Source organism: Sturnira hondurensis, unplaced genomic scaffold, assembly GCF_014824575.4.
Source record: "Sturnira hondurensis isolate 20B ecotype Veracruz unplaced genomic scaffold, ASM1482457v3 Scaffold0008640, whole genome shotgun sequence".
NCBI classification, from domain to species: domain Eukaryota; kingdom Metazoa; phylum Chordata; class Mammalia; order Chiroptera; family Phyllostomidae; genus Sturnira; species Sturnira hondurensis.
In genome coordinates, this window is record NW_028081271.1 from 19,221,014 (window position 1) to 19,244,638 (window position 23,625).

Sequence of the window (23,625 nt, forward strand, 5' to 3'; positions counted from 1 at the left end):
CCGGCTGTAAACAGGAATGAGAGCAAGGGCACCTGAGACTGATCCAGGGCCTGGCACACGGAATTGCTGTTCTTCACCACCACAGATTTGGGGCATCCTCCAGCCGCCCTCACTCCTACCCCAGTTCCATGGTGCTGCTCAGGCACAGCGCAAAGTAAGACAGGGCTGGGGGGAGGGAGGCCCCTTCACCATACCCCTGCTGCTTTTCTGCGATGGACAACATAGGCCTGATGCCCTGACCCTGAACAACATTGTCTTGCATGGGCTTTTCAACCACAATCCTGGCACAATTCTCTGCCCGCAAGTGGCCCTCAATAAACTTGACCCAGTGGAATCCTGAGTCATATTCTCTCCCAGGTGACAAGCCATTCCGTTGGAAACGGCCCTTGCTTTAGGCCCCAAGGGCCCCATTTAGGGCTCTGTGTATGTTAGCATGTCAGCTAAGTCCGTGTCAAATACTGATTGTAATAATTGTCTAGTGGGGGTTTAAGGTGGCCTCTGGCCTATCTTAATATGGTCGTCCAGAGATACGTTTCTCAAAACCACATCATAAAGTATGGTTCTCTCCACAGGCGATTGGGCATATTCAGCCAACGGAGCACTGATGCCTTCTCCAGCACCCAAAAGGCAGGGCGTCCCCAGTCCCTTGCTAGCACTTCCCAGGAAGGCAGATGAAGACAGGCCTGGTGGAGACCTCAACGCCGCCGCCTGGCACCCACTGTTCCTATCAGTGAAGTCTGCTGTGGAGTAAGGGGGTGCGGCTTCTTTTTAAGTGTGATATATTATCAACTATGCAAAGTCTTCACCCTCCACCCAAGACTGGCCATCCTGTTCTCATTTCCTTCCTCCCTTCCTTTCCTTCACTCACTGCCTTTTTCCTTCTCTTTTCCTCTCCAGATAGAGAATATTTTATCCCCCTCCATTCTTCTCCTCTGTCCCTCTGTCCTTTCTGCTGCCTCCTCTCTTTTCCTTCCGAATTCCTAAACCCCTTTTCTCTCTCTCCACCCCTTTGCTCCCAACTGATTCCCCATTAATCATTCCTAACACACATCTGCTTGGGTCCTAGAAGGATTTCTTGGCTGGCTCTCACAGCTGGGTTGGTGACAATAATCAAGAAGGAGCCTTTCATCCTTTGCTGCCTCCTAGGTCTCCCCTCTTCCCAGTTCATCCTTCTCCAAGGTGCCTACCCTCTTCTATTCTGTAAGGCTTTCTGCTGTTCTTTTTCTGCATAGCAGGTTCCTAAAGACCGAGGGACCCTGAGGGTTGAAGCAGCCCTGCAGAGAACCTTCCAATATAGTGTTGGCACCAGCAGCAATGTCAGAATGCACAGAGGCTGGTGTGAGAAGAGGCCGTGGGAGGACAGGTAGAGACTGCCACAATATATAGTCAATGGGCTGGCCACCCCCTTCTTGTACCCCTTTTGCTCCAATATGGAAGACATCTCTCAGTGGGAGCACCCTTGGAATTCCTTCTAACCTGATTTTACCAGGGTTAAATTGGAACAGGGAAAGCCAATGGAATTTCTGCGAGGCCTATACACACTGCCCAAAACACAGCACAGATCCAGGAGTATGTTTAACTGAGGGTTTGATTGCAATGGCCTGGAAATAGTGATGGCTGTCTTCTTCACTGAGCATGATAAAGCTTCGGGATTGCTCTTTGTTATTTCTGTGATAGTTCCGTCTTTCTCTTTGAAGAACCCTGTTTTTGAAATCACCTATCTTGGGTTCTCATGCTGTCTCAAGATGCAGATCAAGGCTGTAGAGTCAGGGACAGGTAGTCCTGGAGCAATAAGCCCCGAGTGACGGGCCTGACAATCAGAGTGATGGATTGCAGCTGGGAAAGCGGTACCCGAAGCGAGGCAGTGACACCAGCGCGCCTCCCCTGGCCGCGGAGAGCTCGGAGAAGCGGTCTCCCCGGAGGCCGGCGCACAAAGGATCAGCTCCACCTTCTGATAATCCGCAGACGGGAACTTTAGTGTCAGAACTATGACTATGTAAAATCTTTGCCAAGTGCGAAGCTGGCAATGCACACTCTATCCGAAAGACTCGGGGAAGGGGAGAGAGTAGGAGAGTGCATTTTATTTTTAATAAAGTTTTTATTCCGAACTTTTCCTGGGAAAAGATACTGCGTTTTTCCCCGTGAGACGAGAAGGATGGAGGGAGGGTCCTATCTAGAGTTTGCATCGACGTGCAGCGTTTAGAGAGGCCCCCAGCTCCTATGGGACGCTGGCCTCTCCAGTGGTCGCTGGTCCTCCCAAAATAGCAGCTAGGTGTGGTGCAGTGAGGGAATTTTAAGCCTCTAAACAGGAAGGGATAAAAAACCTGAAACACGCGAACACCGACTATAGGTCGCTGATCTATAGATCAGCGCGCAGGCACCGCGCAAAGCCCACCGTACGGCGCTCCATCTGAGCCATCTCCCCGGGAAGGGAGTCCTCAAACTTGCAGGCTCCGGGCAGGACGGGCTCAAAGTTGCTGGAGCAGCTGACGCCGCGTCCCGAGAACCAAGGATGCCTCCGAGCCTCAGACGCTTCCGAATGAATCCACTCGAGAGAAGCTAATTCCGGGAAGAGAACCGGACCCGATCTGAGCTCAGGCATAGCCCAAACTGGGCCGAAGCAGGGCTGGGCCCTGGAGGCGCGGTCCGCCCCCAGGCGGCCTTCGGGAGAGGCTGAGACTCAGCAGTGCCGAAGCCAGCGCTGTGCGCTCCGACCCCACACCCAGACACGCTGCACGGGCTGCGGACTGCCCCCGCCAGCATCTCCGCGCCGGCGGTGTTAAGGAAGACAGGAGACAGACAGGAAAGCCAGCGAAGGTTAGGGCACAGGGCCCAAGGTCCCGGCGTGGGACCCCCAGGCAAAGGCGGCGCAGTTGGGGGTGGGGAGAAGTGCAGTGGGTGGTAAAGGCCGAGGCGGCGGTCGCGCGCGAGCGAGGTCCCTTTAAGGCTCTCCCCTCCCACCGGCGGCGCTGGCCTCCGCCTCCGCCCCCGCTCTCCCCGCCCCGGGGTCCCGGCGAGAGCTGCGATTGGGCGGGTGCGGCGATCCCTTTGAAGTGTGGCTGCCGATCGCGGCTATTTGACGTGCGGCTCGCGGAAGGCGAAGGTTTTTGTGTTGCTGTCCCCGGCTGGTGGTGGCGGCGGCGGCGGCGGCGGCGTCGGTGGAGGAGGGGTGGAGGCGCGGCGACTGCTGCACCGCGCTCCACGCTGCGGAGCGCGCCCACCCGCCCCGGGAGCTCGCCTCCCTGGTGCTGCCCCTCCCTCCCCGCCCCCCCCAGTGGCGCTGCCCCCTCCAAATGAGCGATTCGCCCGCTGGATCTAACCCAAGGACACCCGAAAGCAGCGGCAGCGGTAGCGGCGGCGGCGGGAAGAGGCCGGTGGGGCCGGTAGCGGTGTCCCTCCTGCCACCGGCGGACCCCCAGCGCCAGGCGAACCGGCTCCCTATCAGGGTCCTGAAGATGCTGAGCGCTCACACGGGCCACCTCCTGCATCCGGAGTACCTGCAGCCGCTGTCTTCCACTCCCGTCAGCCCCATCGAGGTCAGTATCTTGGTCTCTGCCGCCCAGCGTCGTCCCCATTCCGCCCACTACTGCTGGGCCCGCGGCCCTACTCCCTACACCCCGGGGCTCGGCGCGACGCTCAGGTCCGGCCACACTGGCGGACGGGGTGAGGAGGGACCGGCAACCGGGGAATCGTAGCCCACTCGGTTCTACCCTGGTTTCTCCTTGGAATGTTCCCCTTCCACGATCGCCCTTCGGATCTACGAGTTATGTCTTGGATTGGATCGGGTTTACTGTTGGAGTCTCCACTGGGTCCTTTACTTTTCCTCGGCACCCAGTTTCTAGGCCAGAGACGATCTCCCCTGAGTCTCCCCTCCCCCTCCCAACCTCGGTTCGTTTTCTTTGAATCACGGATCGTCCCCGTCCCAGTCCGCTTCTGTCCCATCCTGTTAGCGCGCACGACGCCCGGACACCCCGATCCCAGGTCTTTCTTCCTCCCACTGGCCTGGGTGCCCTCCCGGGACGGAGGGGCTACTAGGAGCGCTGGCGGCAGCCCAAGCTTTAGAACGCGCTTCTCCCCGCTTCTACCCGGGCGCAACCGCCGGAAACCCGTCCCAAGCGAAGTTCCCCAAACTGAAGGAACAAGTTTTTCCTTGGGCTTAGAGGAGGGGGAGATTAGAAGGAAGGGGGCAAGTCACAGCCCCGACTCCAGAGAAGCCACCTTCGCCTGCTGTGGCCTTTGGTGGGCTGCTGCCACTGCCCCACTCCCCGGGGCCTGTGGCGCACTCCGGGACGCGGTGCAGCCGGGGATCCCCCTGCTGGGCTGTGTGAGTGCGGTGCTGCCCAGCTGCGCCGCCCACCGGGCGCTCGCTCTCAAACCTCTCCCCCGGGCCTTCCCTTTGGCGGCCGCCGCCACCGGTGCTCTCCGTGCCCACCCAGCTCCCCAAGGACCCCTGCTTGCTCCGCAGGGTCTTGTAGTCTCACTCCCTGTCCCCTTGCCGCTGTCTCCCACAGCTGGACGCCAAGAAGAGTCCATTGGCGCTGCTGGCCCAGACCTGCTCGCAAATCGGCAAGCCGGACCCGCCGCCCTCGTCGAAACTCAACTCAGTGGCGGCCGCTGCCAACGGGCTAGGGGCAGAGAAGGACCCGGGCCGCTCCGCCTCCGGTGCCGCCTCCGCGTCTGCGGCGCTCAAGCAGCTGGGCGACTCCCCGGTCGAGGACAAGTCCAGCTTCAAGCCCTACTCCAAGGGTTCCGGCGGCGATTCCCGGAAAGACAGCGGCTCATCCTCTGTGTCCTCCACCTCTTCCTCGTCCTCCTTGTCCCCGGGAGACAAGGCAGGCTTCAGGGTCCCCGGCGCCGCCTGCACGCCCTTTCCCCCGCATGGAGCGCCAGTCTCCACGTCGTCGTCGTCGTCCTCACCCGGCGGTTCCCGGGGCGGCTCCCCGCACCACTCCGACTGCAAGAACGGCGGCGGCGGGGGTGGCGGCGGGGAGCTGGACAAGAAAGACCAGGAGCCCAAGCCCAGCCCGGAGGCCGTAGCCGTGAGCCGCGGCAGCAGTGGGGAACCTGGCGCACACGGCGGTGCGGAGGTCGGGGCCTCTGGGCGCAAGTCGGAGCCGCCCTCGGCGCTGGTGGGGGCTGGCCACGTGGCGCCGGTGTCACCCTACAAACCCGGCCACTCGGTCTTCCCGCTGCCACCCTCCAGCATCGGCTACCACGGCTCCATCGTGGGCGCCTACGCCGGCTACCCCTCTCAGTTCGTGCCTGGCCTGGATCCTAGCAAGTCTGGCCTCGTGGGAGGCCAGCTGTCGGGGGGCCTGGGCCTGCCACCTGGCAAGCCCCCCAGCTCCAGCCCACTCACCGGCGCCTCCCCGCCCTCCTTCCTGCAGGGATTATGCCGCGACCCCTACTGCCTGGGAGGTTACCACAGCGCCTCGCACCTTGGTGGCTCCAGCTGCTCCACTTGCAGCGCGCATGACCCAGCCGGGCCCAGCCTGAAGGCCGGCGGCTACCCACTGGTGTACCCCGGGCACCCGCTGCAGCCCGCCGCACTCTCATCCAGTGCCGCCCAGGCCGCGCTCCCAGGCCATCCCCTCTACACCTACGGCTTCATGCTGCAGAATGAACCGCTGCCTCACAGCTGCAACTGGGTGGCGGCCAGCGGGCCCTGCGACAAGCGCTTTGCCACCTCAGAGGAGCTGCTCAGCCACCTGCGGACTCACACGGCCCTGCCGGGCGCAGAGAAACTTCTGGCCACCTACCCCGGGGCCTCGGGCCTGGGCAGCGCCGCTGCAGCGGCTGCAGCGGCTGCCTCCTGCCATCTGCACCTCCCCCCGCCCTCCGCCCCCGGCAGCCCGGGGTCGCTGTCGTTGCGGAGTCCACACACTTTGGGGCTAAGCCGGTACCACCCCTATGGCAAGAGCCACTTATCCACAGCTGGGGGCCTGGCCATGCCGTCCCTGCCCACAGCCGGACCCTACTACTCGCCATATGCCCTGTATGGACAGAGACTAGCCTCAGCTTCCGCGCTTGGATACCAGTAACTACGGCTCTTCCTCCTGCCCCCTTCCCGACGCCCCCTCCCCCAGCCTCCTGGCCTGGCCGCTGCAACCTCCACGACTGCTTGTCCCCGCCAGAGTCCCCGCCCAGACCTCCCCACTGGACTGTGTATTTATTTACGATAATGTTAGCTTACAAGCTGGGAATATAAGTGCATTAATGGCCCACACGAGTCGATGGTATGCAAAAAGTCTGTGTTCCCCCAAATAATATTAATCACAAGAGCAACTACATGTTCCCTGCCCCTCTTCCTTTAACTTTTTCTTAGGTCTATAAGTTTTGATTTTTCTTTTTCTTTTTTTGGATTGGTTTGGTTTAGGGGAACAGGGAGAGTTGGGGTTCTGGGGTTCTTTGTTTCCCGCCTCCCTGGGGAGTCTCTTGCTTCTTTACCGTTAAAACTACATTTCATTTTCCCCTTTCCCCTTCATGCCCTCGCTTCCTCCCATTGCAGGTTCTGTTTTTACCTTTGTACGAGGAACGGAGAGGAGATGTTTTTATGGTGCATTTGGGGGTGCACGGAGGGGCCCCCGTGGCAGGAGGTATCGCCTCCGTTGGCCCAGAACTCTGCTCCCCGACTTCTCCCCTGCAGCCCTCTCCTAGGGACCCTGGTCTTCGCCCTGGCCCGCAAAATCAGAGCCTTCCTTCCCTAGCTGGCTCTGAGCACGGACTGAGAGAGGGGCCTCGTGGCCTAGGAGAGAACCCTTCCACTTCCAGACTCTTCCGGCCCCAAACGCCTGGTCGTCGCCCTGCCCGCTGGTGGGGGGCCTGTCGGGCTCAGGTTACTCGATTAAAAGTCCTAAGGGCTTGCTGGCATGAAACTTTGCTCTTTGTATTTTGCGAAGTGCTTTTACAGTCATTGTTTTTCTCTCCATTCTTGGGGTAGTGGTCCCTCTCCTGTCGGTGGGGGGTGGAGTCAGTGACCCTTGCTAGACTCCTCCAAAGCAGACCAGTGGCTCTATCAGTGAGCAGTAGGACCTTCTATCTCCGCTGGGGCAAGGTTGGACAGCAAGGGAGCACGCTCGACACAGCCGCCCTCTCCACCCCCTTCCAGGCCAGACCCAACAGATTCCCCAAAGCTGGGGCCTTCTTGGGTTCCCTCACTGACTGGGACTGATGACCCAGGCCCTGGGTCTTCCTCCCCACACCGTCTTCTTCCCCGCCTTCTGCAGCATCGCCGGGGCTGCGGGGCCTATTTGGGATGAATAGAGCTCTCCCTTGGTAAGACTTATTTTGTTAATAAATGAAATACTTGGCTATATTCACACCGTGGTGTGTTTCTGTCTTGCCTTACCACCCCACTTCCAGATACCTAAACAAATGCCTTTCTTTTATTCTTGTTTAAAATACCTTATGGTTTTCTTCTCAGATTTCCGTTCAACGACGAATTTAATGCCTTTCCTCGAAAAAGGGGAGGAAAAAAACCTGCCAACGCATGACGAATAACATAAAACCACCTTTTTTTTCTACTTAGTTTTTTACCTCCCAGCCTTACTTCAAAGACCTTGACATTTCCTGGGGACAGGGTGGAGAGAGTGTGTGAATGCGGATTTTTCTTCCGGGCCTGGGTCCGAGGTAGACGGGTTTGAGAAGGGAACCAGGTCCCGGGGCTCAGACTCTGGCAGCACAGCCCCCGAGTCCTAAGGGTGAGCAAAGACGACGTGCCTCTGGCGCCACCTGGTGGCAGACATCGACTGGCGCCATCCCCGACGGCACCTTCAGCGCTTCCCACTCCAAATGCGGAGGATTTCCTCTTTCCTGAAAATGCTTTTATACAACCTGAAACCAAAGGGTAAACGCACCTGCTTAAAGGGGCGCTTCGCAAGGCTCGGAGGCTGCCCAAGGTCAGCGCCGGTTTGTCCGCCCCATTCATCTGCGCTCCCAGAGACTTATCAACAGGGTTTGGGTTTTGCTGAGAAGGCGCAGCGATTGCTCGGGACCTCGAAGCCACTCCAGGTCCCTGGTTTCTTCCTCTCGCACGAGTGACACTGACTCTCATCCTCCGGCAGGAGAGGGTGGGGTGCCGTTTATCAGGATGGCGGGACGCGACTGCACACCGTCCCACTGCGAGGGGAGCCCCCGAGGCCGAGGAGCAGGGCCGGTGGCTGCAGGTGGGGGCGGGGCCGAGCCGCGGCCTCCCCGGGGCTGGACGCCCCCGACGGCGAGCCCGCACCTGCCGAGACCCGCCCGCGCAGGTTTCCGCGGCCCGACCCCGGCGCCCGGCACTTCNTGCCGTTTATCAGGATGGCGGGACGCGACTGCACACCGTCCCACTGCGAGGGGAGCCCCCGAGGCCGAGGAGCAGGGCCGGTGGCTGCAGGTGGGGGCGGGGCCGAGCCGCGGCCTCCCCGGGGCTGGACGCCCCCCCGACGGCGAGCCCGCACCTGCCGAGACCCGCCCGCGCAGGTTTCCGCGGCCCGACCCCGGCGCCCGGCACTTCAAAGCGGCCTTCCTCGCCCCCTCCTGGCCGCGCTCCTCGGCGTCGGCGCCGCGCGCGTCTGGGATCTGCTGTTGCTGTTACGTTGTTTGGCTTTGCTCTTTGTGAGGAATGAGCCCTATTGGGCAGTTCGTGCTCCGCAGTTTGTGTGCTTCCGAAACATCTGAAGACCCGAGGTCAAGTGCAGAAGGGGTGGGAGGGATGCTGGAGAATCGCAGCGTGGGCCTGAGCCTGTCTGGGCGTCGTGCCCTCCTTACTTGACAGAACCTGGGCATAAGATGTTTTTGCGAGGTTTGGGGTTTGGGATTTGGGGGGTGGGGTAGGTTGCACCTATATCTTTGATTCTGGACAGTATTCCTTCATTAGTCAAGAAACGTCAGGCTTCTCCAAAACCGGTGGGTGCTGGCCACCCTAAAACCCTAAGCGTGCCTCTGCCGAAGGGACCAGGGCTACTGGCGTCACTGGGCACCGGGGAGACTGAGTCAGAGGGTCTGAATATGATGCCCAGAGACTTGCTCTGGCTCCTCCGGAGGAATCATCATTGTCCGATTTCTCAGAGTTCAGATTGGCCGGGACCTTTAAAAGACCTGAAGTGTCGTCACTTGCATTTTCTTTTTGCCATTGGTCATTTGTTTCCCACCTTCCCTTTCTCTCAAGTCCCCCACTTTTCCTCGCTACCTTTTAAATTCCTGCTGAAACTGCTGGAAACTGCTCCCTCTGCAGGGGAACTTGAACCTAAATCTCACGGTCTTCAGACCTCCCTACCTGAGGACCACCAGGCTCCTCTTACTGGGACCAAAGAAAGGAAGACCATCTCCAACAGCAAGCTCTCCCTGTAGCACAAGCAGATTTTCTGTGGCTGCTTGAGTTACAGTGAGGTGTAAGAATGCAGGTTAGACACCCCTCAGACCAGAAGGGTTGCCCCCAACCGCCACTGTGAGGACAAAGGTAGGTGCTGTAGTCTGGAGTGTCCCCGGCTCTCACCCTGAAATGTCAGCTCTTCCCACTGTCAGTGGGTGACAGTCCTAACAAATGTGGCTCTTTTAATTAGCTGGTGGGGAGTTTGTTACTTTCAGTAGCTAAATTCTCATTAAACAAAGTTGCCATTTTAATCGAGATAATACTCCCCACCAACTGTTCAATTTGCATAATTAATTCATCCAGCAACTCTTTTCTTTGAGAATCACCTCCACCTTCTCTTTCTACACCTTCTTCTCATCCTAACCCTCCTCCCTCTTTCCTCCTCATCTCTCCCAGGCGCCAGAAATGGGGCCTGTGTTCCTAAGGCACCAAGAAGGGTGGAAGCCACAGAGCTGGAACTTGAGACACTGGACGTTCCTGGCTCCAGGTCCTATTTTCACACCTCTTGCCTGGTTATTTTTGTGGCTTCGTGGGCAGCTGTGGGAGGAAGGGAGGAAGAGAGAGAGGGGAAAGACTCACCCTCAGATATAGGTTTGACACAAACAGAATTGTGTGGTGTTAATTTTAACTTCCCAATCGTCCCCCCAAAAGACCCACCTCCTAAGAAACCTGTAGCCCAAGTGTGGGCTGTGGGGGTCTACCCCATCTTTAGGCAGACCTCACTGCCTCTCTGTACCCAGCGTCCTGAGATGTCTCTCTCAGTACGTGAACTAACTCCTTCCTGATGTATGTCTGGTTCACCATGGCATTTGTCTCAAAATAGTCCTTTGGCTCTGCGCTTTATTAATCATTCTGTAGGGGAAGCTGCACTCCACTTTCCTGTTTGATTTGATTTCATTCATCCTGTCTTTTTGTAAAATAGATGGTTGAGTGCATCCGATAATGTATGGTTTAATTTGGAGCACTATGGGTTTGAATTACCATTTTCATAATGTGCTGTGCATTAATGTGTTACATCATTTATAAAAAGGAATGTGCCGGGTTTCAAACTTTCTCCTGAAAGCCAAAGTCACCTAAAAGAAACAAAGCCAAATCACAGGGACCCATCTCCTTACCTCACTGCCAGAGGAACCCCTGCCTCCCCCACCCAGCGAAATCTGCCGGGGCTCATAAAACCCGACATGAGGCTTTTGTGTTCGCATAATGCAGGTGGGTGTCAAGGTTTGGGGGGAACTTGCACATGGCTGCCCGGGAGCCATCAATGGCAGTACAAAGCTTCCCCTCATTATTGCATAACAACAGCTTTGCAGCCAGCCCCGTTCTGCGGAGACCTCCAGTGGACGGCTCTCGACCCTAATCCCGGCACTCCTTCCCCAATGGCTGTAATAACACCAGCTGTCTGTTACTCAAACTCTGACTGAGGAGGAAAAAGCACTGATTATCCAAATACAGTCATTAAAGGGGAAATGTGTTTTTAGGACTGTCAGAGTGATTAATGAGGGCTAGCCGTCTTTGCAAATGCACTTGTTTAGTCTAACTGGCAGCTTCTATTTTCCTATTGATTTATTGCAGCCGTTGCCGGGCCTCGGTGTGTGCGAAGTCAGGGCACTTCACAACTGTGCCCTGTTCAAACAGGAAAAGCATGCACCATTTTGTCCGGGGGGGAGGGAGCAGCCCAAAGTCTCTCCCTTCAGTTCAATCTCCAGGGCCCCAGACCAACAAAGAAGACATTAAAAACCTTTAGCCCAGAGAGGGAAGGAAACTGCCTCCCCTGGGTTGTCCCCGGTCACTCAGTTCCAAGGTCAGTGGAGACGCACCATGGCGCCTGGACAAAGCCTGCCCTATTGTAACACTCAGCATGCCCACATTTTCTCCTCCAGTCCCCCCAAACCACCTGTCAGCCACTCAGTCCAAGTTCAGGAAAGGCACCCAGCAGAGGGGGAGGCAGAGGAGGGGACTGATGGGGCAAGGCCAGGCGAAAACAGAACACTGGGGCGACCCCCGTGGTCCCAGGGTGGGAACAGGGTCAGGGGCTTTGCAGGAAATTGATTACGCCCAATGGGTGATTTCAACTTTTAAAAAAGAGGTGGCAAGGGTGGGGGGGAGAGACCACAAGAGTAGTAGCTACTTCTTTCCACTTGTACAGTTTCTATTTTGACAAATGATGTATCTAATGGCCAAAACAGAGAAATGGCAGCTTGGAAATAGAGCCCCAGTATTTGGGATTCTATGTCCAGGCAGTCGATCATCACAGCAAACAGAATGTACAGAATTCCTGCTACATGCTCGGCACAATGCTGGATGCCATGAGACAGAAGAAAACACAGACCAAACTCCTGCCCATTTTTCTTGGGGGAGACAAGACATCATCCATGAACCAGGGAGCAAGACAGCATTATATATAACTGCATACGTGCTAATCTAATGAAGTGCTAAATCCTTCTGTGCAGACAGTGGGAGACAGGACAGGATATAATAAGGTGCTAATTGTGCAGATCAGGTGGTCAAGCTGCAGGAGCTGGAAAGGGGAGGGTTACGGGGGTTGATGTCAGGGACCCTCTCCCAGGAGCTCTAATCTGTTGGAAGGCTCTCCAGTTCCTCCTCGGTTGGAAAGATGGATGAGACGGTCACTCGGGAGCGGTGAACGGGCGGGAGCTTGGCACCCCGAAGCCAGTAATTTCCATTTCTAAAGCAGATCAAGGAACAGGCTTCTAACATCGTAAACAACGCATCTGAAGTTTCTTCCGCCTGCCTCGCCAGGCAGCCCCACCTTCCACAGAGCATTCCTTCCACAGAGCATTCCGGGCGTGGAAGTGGTTTGTACTTCTTCCTCAATGGAGTGACTCTCCAAGTTCCCCCGGGGTGGTGGCATATCACCAGCATTATTAACACTTCCTAAAACAGGAAAAGCTGTCAGTGAATTTGGATCACAGATGAACTGGGGAAACTGTCTCTCAAGAGAAAAGAAGCTGAACCTTTGGCTGGCTGAGAAAAAAAAATGAAATGACAGTATTTCATAAACTTCTAAACGGAGCCAATGGCATAAGGACTTTGGTGAACTTTAGGCTATCATAGCAAGTTCGGAAAGTCTGGCCGTTGTACAATGCGTAGTAGAAAGAGCGTTGCAATGGGACAGGAAACTGGTTCTGAAACTCAATTGCTTTGCGACCTTAAGCAAGTCCCTTAATCTCTCTGAGTCCCTTTTCCCATTTTCGAGATGAAGTTGTTGGGCCCTTTCGTCTTTCATTCCTTTCTAACTGGAATATTCTATGAGTTTATAAAATGTTTAAATAGTGAAGCCTTGTGGTGGTCAGAGTTGGTCACAGCTGTAGTCACTGGCCCCCGGTCTTACACAGTTTTCTGAGGTTCCTGTCAGGACAGCCAGTGTGGGAGATGCAGAAAAAGAAACTTCACAACTTCCCCTAAATTGTGGAGAACAGGCAGAGCACAGACAAGGAGAGTATGTTCTGTGGACTTTTCACCCAGAGAACTGGCTTCAACAAAATGAATGATTAAAACATTTTTAATTTGACGAAATGCCGACTCTGGGGTGATTCAGGTATTTCAGAGACCATGTGGGTTCTAGAATGGATCAAACATGATTATTAAAAATAACGTTGAGATTCCTGTGAGGTTAAACCAAGGTCTTCAGAAAGAATCACATTTTTCATAGCCTACAGCCAATTGCTTTTGGAAAACAGGACTGGCAAGGGAAGAAATGAAAAGCAGATAAAAATCGAGCCGCAGTGGGGGGAACTCTGCTGTGAGTGGGCAGTGGGTATCTATCTCCACAGTTCCTTAGAACACAAAATCATCCTCCCAGAGTTTAAATGAGAGCCAGGTTTGAAGATGGAAACAGTAATTGAGAAAATGTCATTGCGTGTTCCTGCATGTCCTGTTTACTCTCCTGGGTGTGTGTACCGGTGAGTGCGTGTGTGTGTGTGTGTGTGTGCGCGCGTGTATCAATTATATACGGTTTGCACATGGTCCATAAGGAAACAGCATGACCGCTCCTCTTACTTTTGACAACTTCAAATCGTGTGCCACCTGTCAGTTGTACAGAAATAATAGGCCAGGTCCTGGTTGGGTGGCTCAGTTGGTTGGAGCATTGTCCTATAACCAAAAGGCTGTGGGTTCAATCCCTGGTCTGGGCACGTACTGGAGGCAACTGATCAATGTTTCTCTCACATTTATGTTTCCCTTCTCTTCCTCCTCCTCTTCCTCCTCCTCCTTCTCCTTCTCCTTCTCTCTCTAAAAGTCAATAAACATATCCTCACCATATCAGGTGAGGATTAAAAATAATTTAAAAAAATAAAACAGGATAGGCCAGCCCCCTTGAAGGCAGCTCAAAAAGCATTATTTTGTGTGTCATGGCGCAGGTGAATATGCTGGGCATTTTATGCTTAGAACAAACTTCCAGTTCCCTTTAATGAGCACAACGAAATCTGGAGAGGTTAAGTAAATTACCCAAGATCTCGCAGTCAAAGAGCCATGGAGCCAGGCTTCTAACCCAGTTCTGACTATAAAACCTTTTGCACCAAGCCACATGGCTTCAGACTTTGTAGTTAGTTGGGTCTAGATGCTAGAGAGAGAGAGAATTAGGAGAATTTTCCCATCAAAACACTTTGACCAATGTGCCCACATGTGTTGGGACCATGCTAGACATCGTGCACTTCAAACAGCATTGACCTTGCCCTTCCCTTCCAAGAACTGAGGTGCTGCTCAGTGCAATGGGTTTGGCTCATTCAGTAAACTTTACAGAGTTCTCACTGCATACTAGGTACTATGATCTACTCTGTGGATTAAAAAGATGAGAGAGACATTGACCTTGCCTCAACAAGCTTATAGCCTAGTAGGAGGCAGGTATTTAAGCTAATTAAGGTGTGATGAACAAAGAGCTCAGGTAATGCTTTTGTAATAGTCAGTATAGGCTAGATTATGCTGTGTAACAAATTAACCCACAAATCTGAGGGGTTTAACACAACAAAGGCTTGTCTTTCACGTATACTACATCTCCATTGTGGACTGATTGGGATACCTGTATCAGTCAGGGTTTGACTGGGGAAGAAGAACCAGTAATAGAGTAAGGCATTTATCTCGAGGCATTGGCTTGTGTGATTGTGGTGGCCAGCTAAGCAAGTGGAAGTCTGCAGGGCGGGCAGGCAGGAAGGAAGTATCACAAGCAAGCGGCAACTTCATTGGCGTGAGCCATTTGGAGTTCTGGAGTGGAGGCAAGGCCTAAGCCCTGTTTTAAGGGGCTTTCCTGATTAGATCAGGCCCACCCCAGTTGCTCTCCCTTTTGAGCCACACATTTGCAAGGTTCATTCACAGAAGCACCAAGATCGGCATTTGATTAAATAACTGAGGACTGTGTAGTTCAGTCCAACCAAGGTGATAAATCAGAAAGCATCAGTGTTGCACATAATTCAATCAGGCCCACTGACTGAACAAAAATATCCTCAGTGGTCACAGCAGGGGGAGAGCTGGAGGGTCTTGCATGAATAATTGCATGTTTCAGGTCAAAAATGACATATGTCACCTCTGCTCATAATCTTCTGCCCAGAACTGGTCACATGGCCCCTTCCTAACTGCAAGGGTGGGAGGTTGACCCTCCCTCCTGCCCAAAAGGAGCGGAGGGCCAGAGGGTCTGCAACAGGTGTTCTCGGGGTGCTCTAAGCAGCCCCCGTCATTCCCGTCCCATGTTCACTGCCCACAGAGGGAAACTGGCTTCGTGTCAACATGAAGGGATGCAGTGACTGCCGAGGGCCACGTCATGAGCAAAGGAGAAACCAGAGAAGAACTTACCTGTCCCCCACTCCAGCTCACCTCCACCCTGCTTCCTCAGGACTTCCCAGACAGAAGCTCCCTCCAATCCCTCCCAACCTCCCAAGCCCTGTTTACCTGCAGAAAGTTTACATTTGAAATCACAGGAACCAGGTGCCTCTGGGAATAGAATGCTCAGGGCATCCAACCTCTTGGCGTCTCTGGCCCGCACTGGAAGAACAAGAGTTGTCTTGGGCCATACATTAAATACACCAACACTAACTTAAACGGATGAGCAAAAAAAAGTTGTAAGTAAATTTATGATTCTGCATTGGGTTGCATTCATAGCCATCCTAGGCTGCATGCGGTCCCCAGGCCGTGGGTTGGACACCCCTGCAGCCAGACAAGTATGGCCTCTTTACGATTAGGACAGACCTCTCCGGGATACAGGTCCTCGAAGTTCAACGAGATTTGGGACTTCTGCATGCCTTGTGATCCTGAGCTCTCCACCGGGCGGCTTGCAAAGAACCACCTGTTTGAGCAGAAAGGCAGCGTATCGACAAGCCCTCCTCACAAGAAGGGCAGGGACTTTGGGTGGATTCAGCTCTAGCAATACTTTCATCTGTGAAATCCACAAAAAGCTAAGTATTGACTCAAAAGGATAGTGATCCGTGATCACTGCCAGACAAGTGCCGTCTACAGTAGGTCCCGTAAATGTAAATGAAAACGGCCTGGGCAACAGGGACCAGACACGGCCTTTTCCCTTCCCTCTGGCGTGTATGGAGCACTTGCGGTGCACCAGGCACTGTGCAAAGCAGCAAGATTCGTGTAATCCTGGCAGCAATTTTCTGCGACGAGTCTGTTATTGAACACACTTTTCCCAAGGTCACAAAGCCAGTAAGCAGTAAAGGCAAGATCCCTACCGAGTCTAGCTAATTCCAAAAACTCATAATCCTGCCACCAGAGCCACCACGCAGTGTCACACAGGTGACACTGTGCCATACATGAGGCATCTGGTCAAGGGAAGAAGGGAGGGCGCCACAGCCCCCCAAATCTCCCCTGGAAAGGGGACTTATCTAAACCCCCCTAAGGCTCCAGATGGGTGGGAGCGGATAGGCGGAGCCTTGTTAACCTCTGACCCTCTCCTCCAAAGACCATTGGTCAGGAAGAAAGCTTAAGTCCTCTGACCATAGTCGCATTTCCTGACGGTCCAGCTGAGCCTCGAGTGCACATGTACTTGTGGAAATATTGTTCGAGAACCTACTCTGTGTGCTAAATGCTATCAGAAGGTAGAAGACGCACAAGACGTGACTTTTACCATTTACAATCTCATGGGGAGAACAGTACAAACACATGCTAATAATGGGAAATGAAGGATGACTTTAACAAAGGAAGGGGACCTATAAGAAGTGTTGAGAGCACCCTGGGACCTGGAAAGACTCACTTGTTCACTTTGCACCAAGAATGGAAGAAGAAGTCTTAGAGGCCAGCAGGGCAGCCAGAGTGAAGCCCAAAGCGAGACGGCACAAGGTGTGTCGGGGGACATTTCTCCAGCTCATGCCAACCAGCTGCCATCTGCAGGAAGCTCAGAGGCACCTGCAAGTATAACTTAAGGGAGTCAGTGCTTCAGGTCCCCCGCACAGGTGCAGCCACCCAGCAGCCTAGTCAAAGGAGGGCAACAGCCTCAGCACAGGCAGAGCACAGGTGGGCACCACGAAGGGGCTGCAGCAACAGGGAAGGAGGGCTCTCCGCAAAATTCATCTCAGGGTTCGGTACCAAAACATGCGTCCCACTTGCTGGCGTAGCTCTCTGGTCATGGCCACCCACCCTGGGCTCTCCTGCTCCCAGGGTCCACCTTCCTGGCTCCCGGTACAGCTCCAGGGCCCAGAGCACAGCCAGGGGCTCCGAAGCCTCCTGGTGCTGACACTGACGGGTGGGGCCTTCGTGCCCATCCCTTCTTGATGTCCACCTGCATCCCTGAGCCCACTCCCTTCTCTGGGAGTGTTAGAGGAGGAAAATGTTCTTAGAGAGCATCCTTCTTTGCACCCCTTGCTCCCAACCATCACCCTCCCCTCCGGCCCTCCCCCAGTGCCATTCCTCCCCCCAACACTCACACACCCATTCTCTCCCTCTCACCCTCACCTCCCTTCCCTCCCCCACCCCTTCCCCTCCATTTGTTTCAATGAACAGCCCTTTTATCTATTCTGTAGGTACAAATGAAGCTGTCAAATTTGATCAGACGCTTGATATGACAGGCTGTGGGAGTCAGGACCCCTTGAACAGAGTGGGCCTTGTCTGTCACAGCCTGCCTGACACTTCCCATAATGCCCAGACTGATGAGATTCTGAGTAGGGCCCAGCACATTTTCAACTCTATTTTGGGTGAAAACCCTTCTTGAAAGATCTTGAAAGGAGCTGGCAGTTCAGCTGCCCGGATGATTAATGAGGGTTGGCTCCGCTGGATGGATTTCTCCTGGTGCCAACAGCCGTCCTCCCAACAGGCTAGAACATGTTGCCGTTGACTTCCCCCCGACACTTCCCCCTCACAGCAACACCCCACAAAAAAACCTTTCCCACCAGCCCTCGGACATGCCCCCCACCCCACCCCGCCACCCTGCACCTCTGCTCACAGCCACCTCTGTCCATGCATTGCCCCCACTCCTCTCTGGTTGTCTGAAGCAGGAGCAGCCCAGCATATGGAAACCGTTACCCGTCACAGCTGAGTGAGGCCTGGCTTCAGTGAGCAGCGCTCGCAGGTTTGAGGGGTGCAGAGGGGGGGGCTGAGGGGGGCCTGGAGCGGACAGGGACCCAAGCTCTCCTTGAGTACCATGTCCCACGCCCCAGTGGTGGGAGATGCTCCTCTCTGCTTTTTCTCCATGGATCTCAGGGGCCTGGGGACAGAAACCAAAAGGTGTCTCAAGCCCCAGAGAGATAAAGCATCCAAGTCCTTGTTTTTCTCTTGCCTCCCATTGTTTCTCAGAGGGGACATTATTGCTGCTTGGAGGAAGACAGGTCTTTACCGGGTGGACCTTCTGTGTGGGGTGAAAGGTTTAACATCCTTGGTCTCTAGACATCACTTGTTGGCAGTGTTGCACCCCCCTCCCCGCCCCACTTCAATAGGAGACAACCAGAAACAACCCCTACAATCCCCAAACCTGCTGGAATGGTACTAGTGTGGTAACGAGGCTCCTCCGTCCCTCCCCACCGAGGACCCTGCCCGGTTCTCTGCTCCTGCAGCTCTCACACCCCTGCAGCCCACTCAGCCAGGAAAGCACCTTGAACAAGGAGAAAGGAGGTTAGCCTGTTGCCCCATCCACCTCCAGTACCGACTTTTCTCTTCTGCCGCTTTCCCCGAACCAACCTTGCCCTATACCTCTTCTGCTTTCCCATTTTCTGCAACAGATTATGGCTTGTTCATGCTGCAGGGAAAAGAATGGCACCCAAAAGTTCTTTGGGGCTTATGACCTCTGAATCCTTCACGAACCAGCCAGTGGAGGGCAGCTGGGGTCAGGAACATGTTGTATTTTTTTGTTTGTTTGTTTTGGTTTGGTTTTTTTGTTTGCTTGGGTTTTGTTTGTTTTTTTTTTTAACAACCATAGATTTCTTTTTTAAACCAGTCTCTGTGAACCGGGGACTCTGTCAGAGGAGCAGCTGGGTGGGTCCCTGTGACCAGGGCCATCACCCAGGGTCTCAGGTGGAGCAAGGTAAGCACATTCCATGGGCCAGGCCATGAGGACGGTCCCCAAGAATCCCAAGCCATTTCCCATTTTCTTCTCCCCCTTTCCTTGTGACACAGAGAGAGAGAAAAATCCCATCATTTCTCTACCCCCAGGCCCCTGGGTAAATGCCCAATCAGCTCTGAGATCATCTGGCCCCCAAGCGGACCCAGCACCAGCATGGCATTTGTTCAGTACCATCTACTGAGCATCCGCTACATGTCAGGCACAGGGCTAGACTCTGGGCCCACAATAGTGAGTGAAAAGGCACATAGTGCCTGTTTTCCTGGAGCTTATAGACTAACAAGGAAGAAAAAAAACTAAACACGTCAATGTGTAATTAGAAATGTGATAATAGCAGTGAAGGAAAAGCAGAGTGCATACAGAAGACATGTCACAAGGAGCCCTCATCTAGAACTGAGGTCAGGGAGAGCCTCCTGGGAAGATGACCCCGAAGCTGAGACCTGGAGGCTCAGTAGGTAGCCAGGTGAAGAGGGAAGCGTGTCTCTGGCCGGGGAGACCCACACCTGAACATCTGCCTTCTTCTCCTGTCGGGAAGGTGCTTTCCCTTGGAGCTATGCTTCCAGGGAAGGACAAAAACTCAGTAACTCAGCCTGAGTCTGGGAAGAACCAGAAAGTCAGGGGAGCCAAGGGCTGTGGAGCAGGAGCCCTGGCTGCCCAGTCATCCCTCAGTCTGGGGCACCAACAACCGCCTTGGCAAGGCAGAACCCGGGAACCGACGCAAGCCACAGGGCGGTCAGAACCACATCTTTCCAAGGGCTGCAGAGAGCCCCTGGGGCAGAGCATTGAGGTTTGCCAGCTCCTGGAGCTCTTGCCTGGAGCTGCTGATAGAGACAGAAATCAAACTAATGATCACTCAAATCAATATGCAATTACAAGCGTGAAGCTTGGGAGAAACTCAGCTTTCTCCCTTGAAGAAAGATAACTTTCGCATGACGACTGGAAGAGTGTGTTTCTTACTCTTGGAAACCCACTGGTGCCCATTGTCGAATGAAGACCAAACCTTTAACCTGGCATTGGAGCCACCCATGGAATGGCCCCACAAACCTTTCCACCCTGCCCTACCAGAACCCTCCCAGGAACGAAACACAACTCACCGTTTCCTAGACATCACGCTCTTGCATCGAGTTGTTCCTTCTTTCTAAAAAGCATATCTCCACACAGCTCACTGGCTCACGTGCACCCCAACCAGTCATGGTTCCCCTGCGCCAAACCCCTTGAGCCACATACTTTTGCCTCCTTTATAGTCCTTCTCTATGGGAGGACCCCTCGTTGTGCCCCCCCACCACTGGACCATAACTTGCTTTAAGGCAAAATGGTGTTTTGTTGATCTGTGTGTCCCCCGCGTGCCTAGGGCAGTGCCAGGCATGTGGTGGATAGTGAATAAATGCTTGCTGAATTCCATGTAACCGGAAAATAGCCAAAGGGTTTAAACATTTGTCAATACCTTTGAAGTGAAGTCATTAGTTGGGTGAGAGAAGAGGCCCCACAGGTAAAACTCAAAGGCAGGACAGGGCCAGAGCCATCAGGAAAAGAGAGAATGTAAACTTCCGCCAGTGGCCCGGTGACTAGAAGCCTTTCCTTCTCTTCTCAGTGTCCCCATGCACAGAACAGGTAGGGTGGTCCCAAGGGCACGGGCAGCCACTCTGAGGATGTCAGCTTGGCCAGCAAATCCTTGGGGCAGACAGAGAAGACCCCCTGGGCACTGGGCAGTCAGCGACCTTCTTCCTCTACCAACCCACCAGGGCAGCTGAAATTCCCCCACTCAACTCATTCTTTGGAGCTAAACAATAAAGTCCTTCCAAAAAACCCTTAATGTGTGCCTGTCAAAGGGTGGGGGGGGAGAGAGGACAACCCTCTTAATACATCAGAGTTCACCAGACGTGTTTGGGAACAGCCAGCACTAGGTAGACAGAGAGCAGGGACTGCAGAGAATGAGACGTGAGACCACTGAGGGGTGGGAAGCAGCCAGGTCAGCAAAGTTCTGGAACATGAATGTTTTCCCAGGAAAGGCAGCTCCTGGGGTAGTGCCCCACCCCACAGAGACGCTGGCAGCTGGGCAGGGCACTCACCAGTGTGAAGTACGAGGGGACTTCCTTTCAGAGAGCAATTGGCCACAGTGTAGACTCTGTCTAATCCTTGCCACACCCAGTGAAAGCCGCCACCACGAGGCAGGGACCTTCACCTGGGCCATTGCTGGGCCTACAGTGTCCAGTCTATGCCCGGTACACAATGGCTACTCAAGACACATTCCTTCATCAAGTGAATGAATAAGGCTGTAGAAAGGAGATCAGAATGGACCCCAAAGGAAAGTTCATTCTCCCTCTGCATTCTGCAAAGGGACCCGAAGACCCGTGGAAGTTCAAGCTCATGTTGCTGGGAGCCATCCCTGAAATGACTGTCAAGTCCCCGTAGCTAGCAGACAGAGGTCCACACCTGAGTGGCTCGGAAAGGACACATTTTACACACTTACTCCACCAGCTCTTGGAATAGAATGGAGCTCCCTACTGTCTTTCACAATTTCTTCAGGGAGAAAAAGAATTTTCCTGGCCATTGGGCCAGAATATAAAAACAAGGCTACATAAAGCAGGCCTGAGAGGGAAGGAGTAGGCCAAAAACAATATGCTCCTCTCTCCCCTGTTTTTTTAGGACCTCAACTTCTTTTCCCAGTGAGGAGGAGGAAGAGAGGGGACCAAAGCCTAATGACCCTCTGACCCCTCGCCAGGACAGAGGCCCTCCAGGCAGGGAGTCAAAGCAAACTTTTCCGAGACTGATTACCGAGAGGGTAACTAGGTCCACCGAGCACATGTGAACAGGCTCCTCGTTTCCAATTCAGGACTGTCAGATGGTGATTAATGACTAACAGCCACAGAGCAGCCTTGATTGCCAAGTGCCGTATTGTTAATGCTGACATTTAATGAGGCCGGACACAACTCCAGCACAATTCCACACCATCATCTGCAAATAGCGCTCGACGGACTTAATTGGTTAAGTATCTGTGTGTGTGTGCGTGTCTGAGACAGAGAGCGAGGCATAAAAGGCCAGGGAGAGGGGTGAGAAGTCTGTGTGGAAATTTGCCGCATGTGCACATCCATATTTTAATATGTATGACTGTCTCATCACACAAGTCAGGTGAGGTAGGTCCCCATGGCCACGTCTGCAGACCTGCGCATCACCTTGGTCCCCCCAAAGCAAAGTCTCTGGCAGGTGAAACCTCAAACTGCACACCCAACTCCGACACTCCACCTGCCCCCTGCTGTGGTCTCCCCACCACCGCCACGGTCACCGTCACCGCCTAAGTCTCTGGGGGTCAGCCGAGAACTGGCATGTCTGTGAAGTTAAAACACAGGCAGGAGAGTTGAAAGAAGAAGTTGTCTGCGAGTGGGCGTGGATCCAGGGCTCCTGCAAAGCCACTTTCTCACTGGACTCAGATCAATGGGCCCTTGGCCTGCCTGGCGGGGCAGGTTCCTCCTTTGCCAAGAGAGAGCTCTTCCCCCCATTTCGGAACTCAACATTCTCTTAGGAGAGGAAGAGAATCCATCTTATTGTTCTAGAAATTGAGTCCCAGGCAATGGGGACAGAGAGACTGGCCCAGTAAGGTGACAGAGGGCACAGGAAAAGAAATGTTGGCTCCAAAGGGACAAGTCAATTCAAGGAGTCTGGACTCGCAGAACCCTGGCAGTCCTCGGGACGTTGTGGCTTTGCTTCCCTGGGATGGAGGAAGGGAGTGACACCCAAGTGGCCCAGCTAGCTGGAGAAATACCGAGTGGACAGAGAAGAGGAGCCTGGACAGCGGGGCCAAATGAGCAGCACAAGAGGTCAGTGTCACCACTCAGGGGAGAGGCCAGTTCAGAGGAAGAGGCCAGAAATGTCTAGAAAGGCCAGGGAGTATGCAAAGCAGTCTGAATGAGGGAAGGCCTCAGGGAGAAAGAGCTGGGAAGGCCGTTATTCAGGTGAGGGTTTGGGGAGGTTCAAGTCCCGTTAATTCCCCCCTTTAAATCCTTGTTCCTGGAAGCGTGGCCCTCAAACCAGCAGTGTTGACAAGGCCTGGGAGTCTATTAGAAATGCAGATTCTCAGGCCCTGCCCCAGACCTGTGACCCCAAATCTGCATTCAAGAAGACCCCTAGGTACCCGCGTGCACATCAAAGTTTTCGAAGTCCTGCTCTAAAGGCCCAGTCAAGAAGCACACAGAGGCAGGCCTGACCCGAAGACCTGCTGCCTGGACACCCCCTGACATTTGCCCTCTGTACGAGGGCTCCCTCTGTTTTCCTTGTCCTCCTTGTGGGTCCTATTGCTTTTTCCATTCGGAGCAGGGCCTAGCAAGATGGCTGGACAGCCTTAGTTTTAGGTCACGCTACCAAGAAGGTGCCCCCTGTGGAGGGTAGGGCTCTGGTCACAGGCAGGGACTTTTCTCCTGTGGGTATCCCACGTCTGGGGCCTTTTTCCCAGCCCAGTGGTTGAAGCCTAAACTCCCCGTGCTGAGGAATCCAGTTCATTACTGAGGCGTCTGTAACTACCATGGCCGGCTGGCCTTCGCTAGGCTGGGCATTCCTGACCTCCCTGAACACCCTCCCCAGCCACCTCAGCTGGGGGAGGGGCAGCCTCGGAAAATGAGGATTAAAAGCTAATGTTTTCTCTTGAGGCTCTGGGCCTACAGGTGCCCTCCTGTGACCCAACCTTCTAACCCCTTCCTGTGAACCAGCCCATCTCCCCTGCCTCGGCCCCTGTTTGAAACAACCGTTAAGGGCTCTTCCCATTCATTGCCTCTTCTTC

The 23,625-nt window shown here is 54.3% G+C and overlaps 1 protein-coding gene across 1 annotated transcript; it reads left to right on the plus strand.

The window, feature by feature from the left end:
- Positions 1-2,996: 2,996 nt before the first annotated feature.
- On the plus strand, positions 2,997-7,321 carry ZNF703 (zinc finger protein 703). Its single transcript, XM_037055348.1, has 2 exons — positions 2,997-3,536; positions 4,512-7,321. Exons 1-2 carry the CDS (start codon positions 3,294-3,296, stop codon positions 6,039-6,041), a joined length of 1,773 nt encoding a protein of 590 aa, XP_036911243.1. The 5' UTR covers positions 2,997-3,293; the 3' UTR covers positions 6,042-7,321.
- The last annotated feature ends 16,304 nt before the right edge of the window (positions 7,322-23,625 follow it).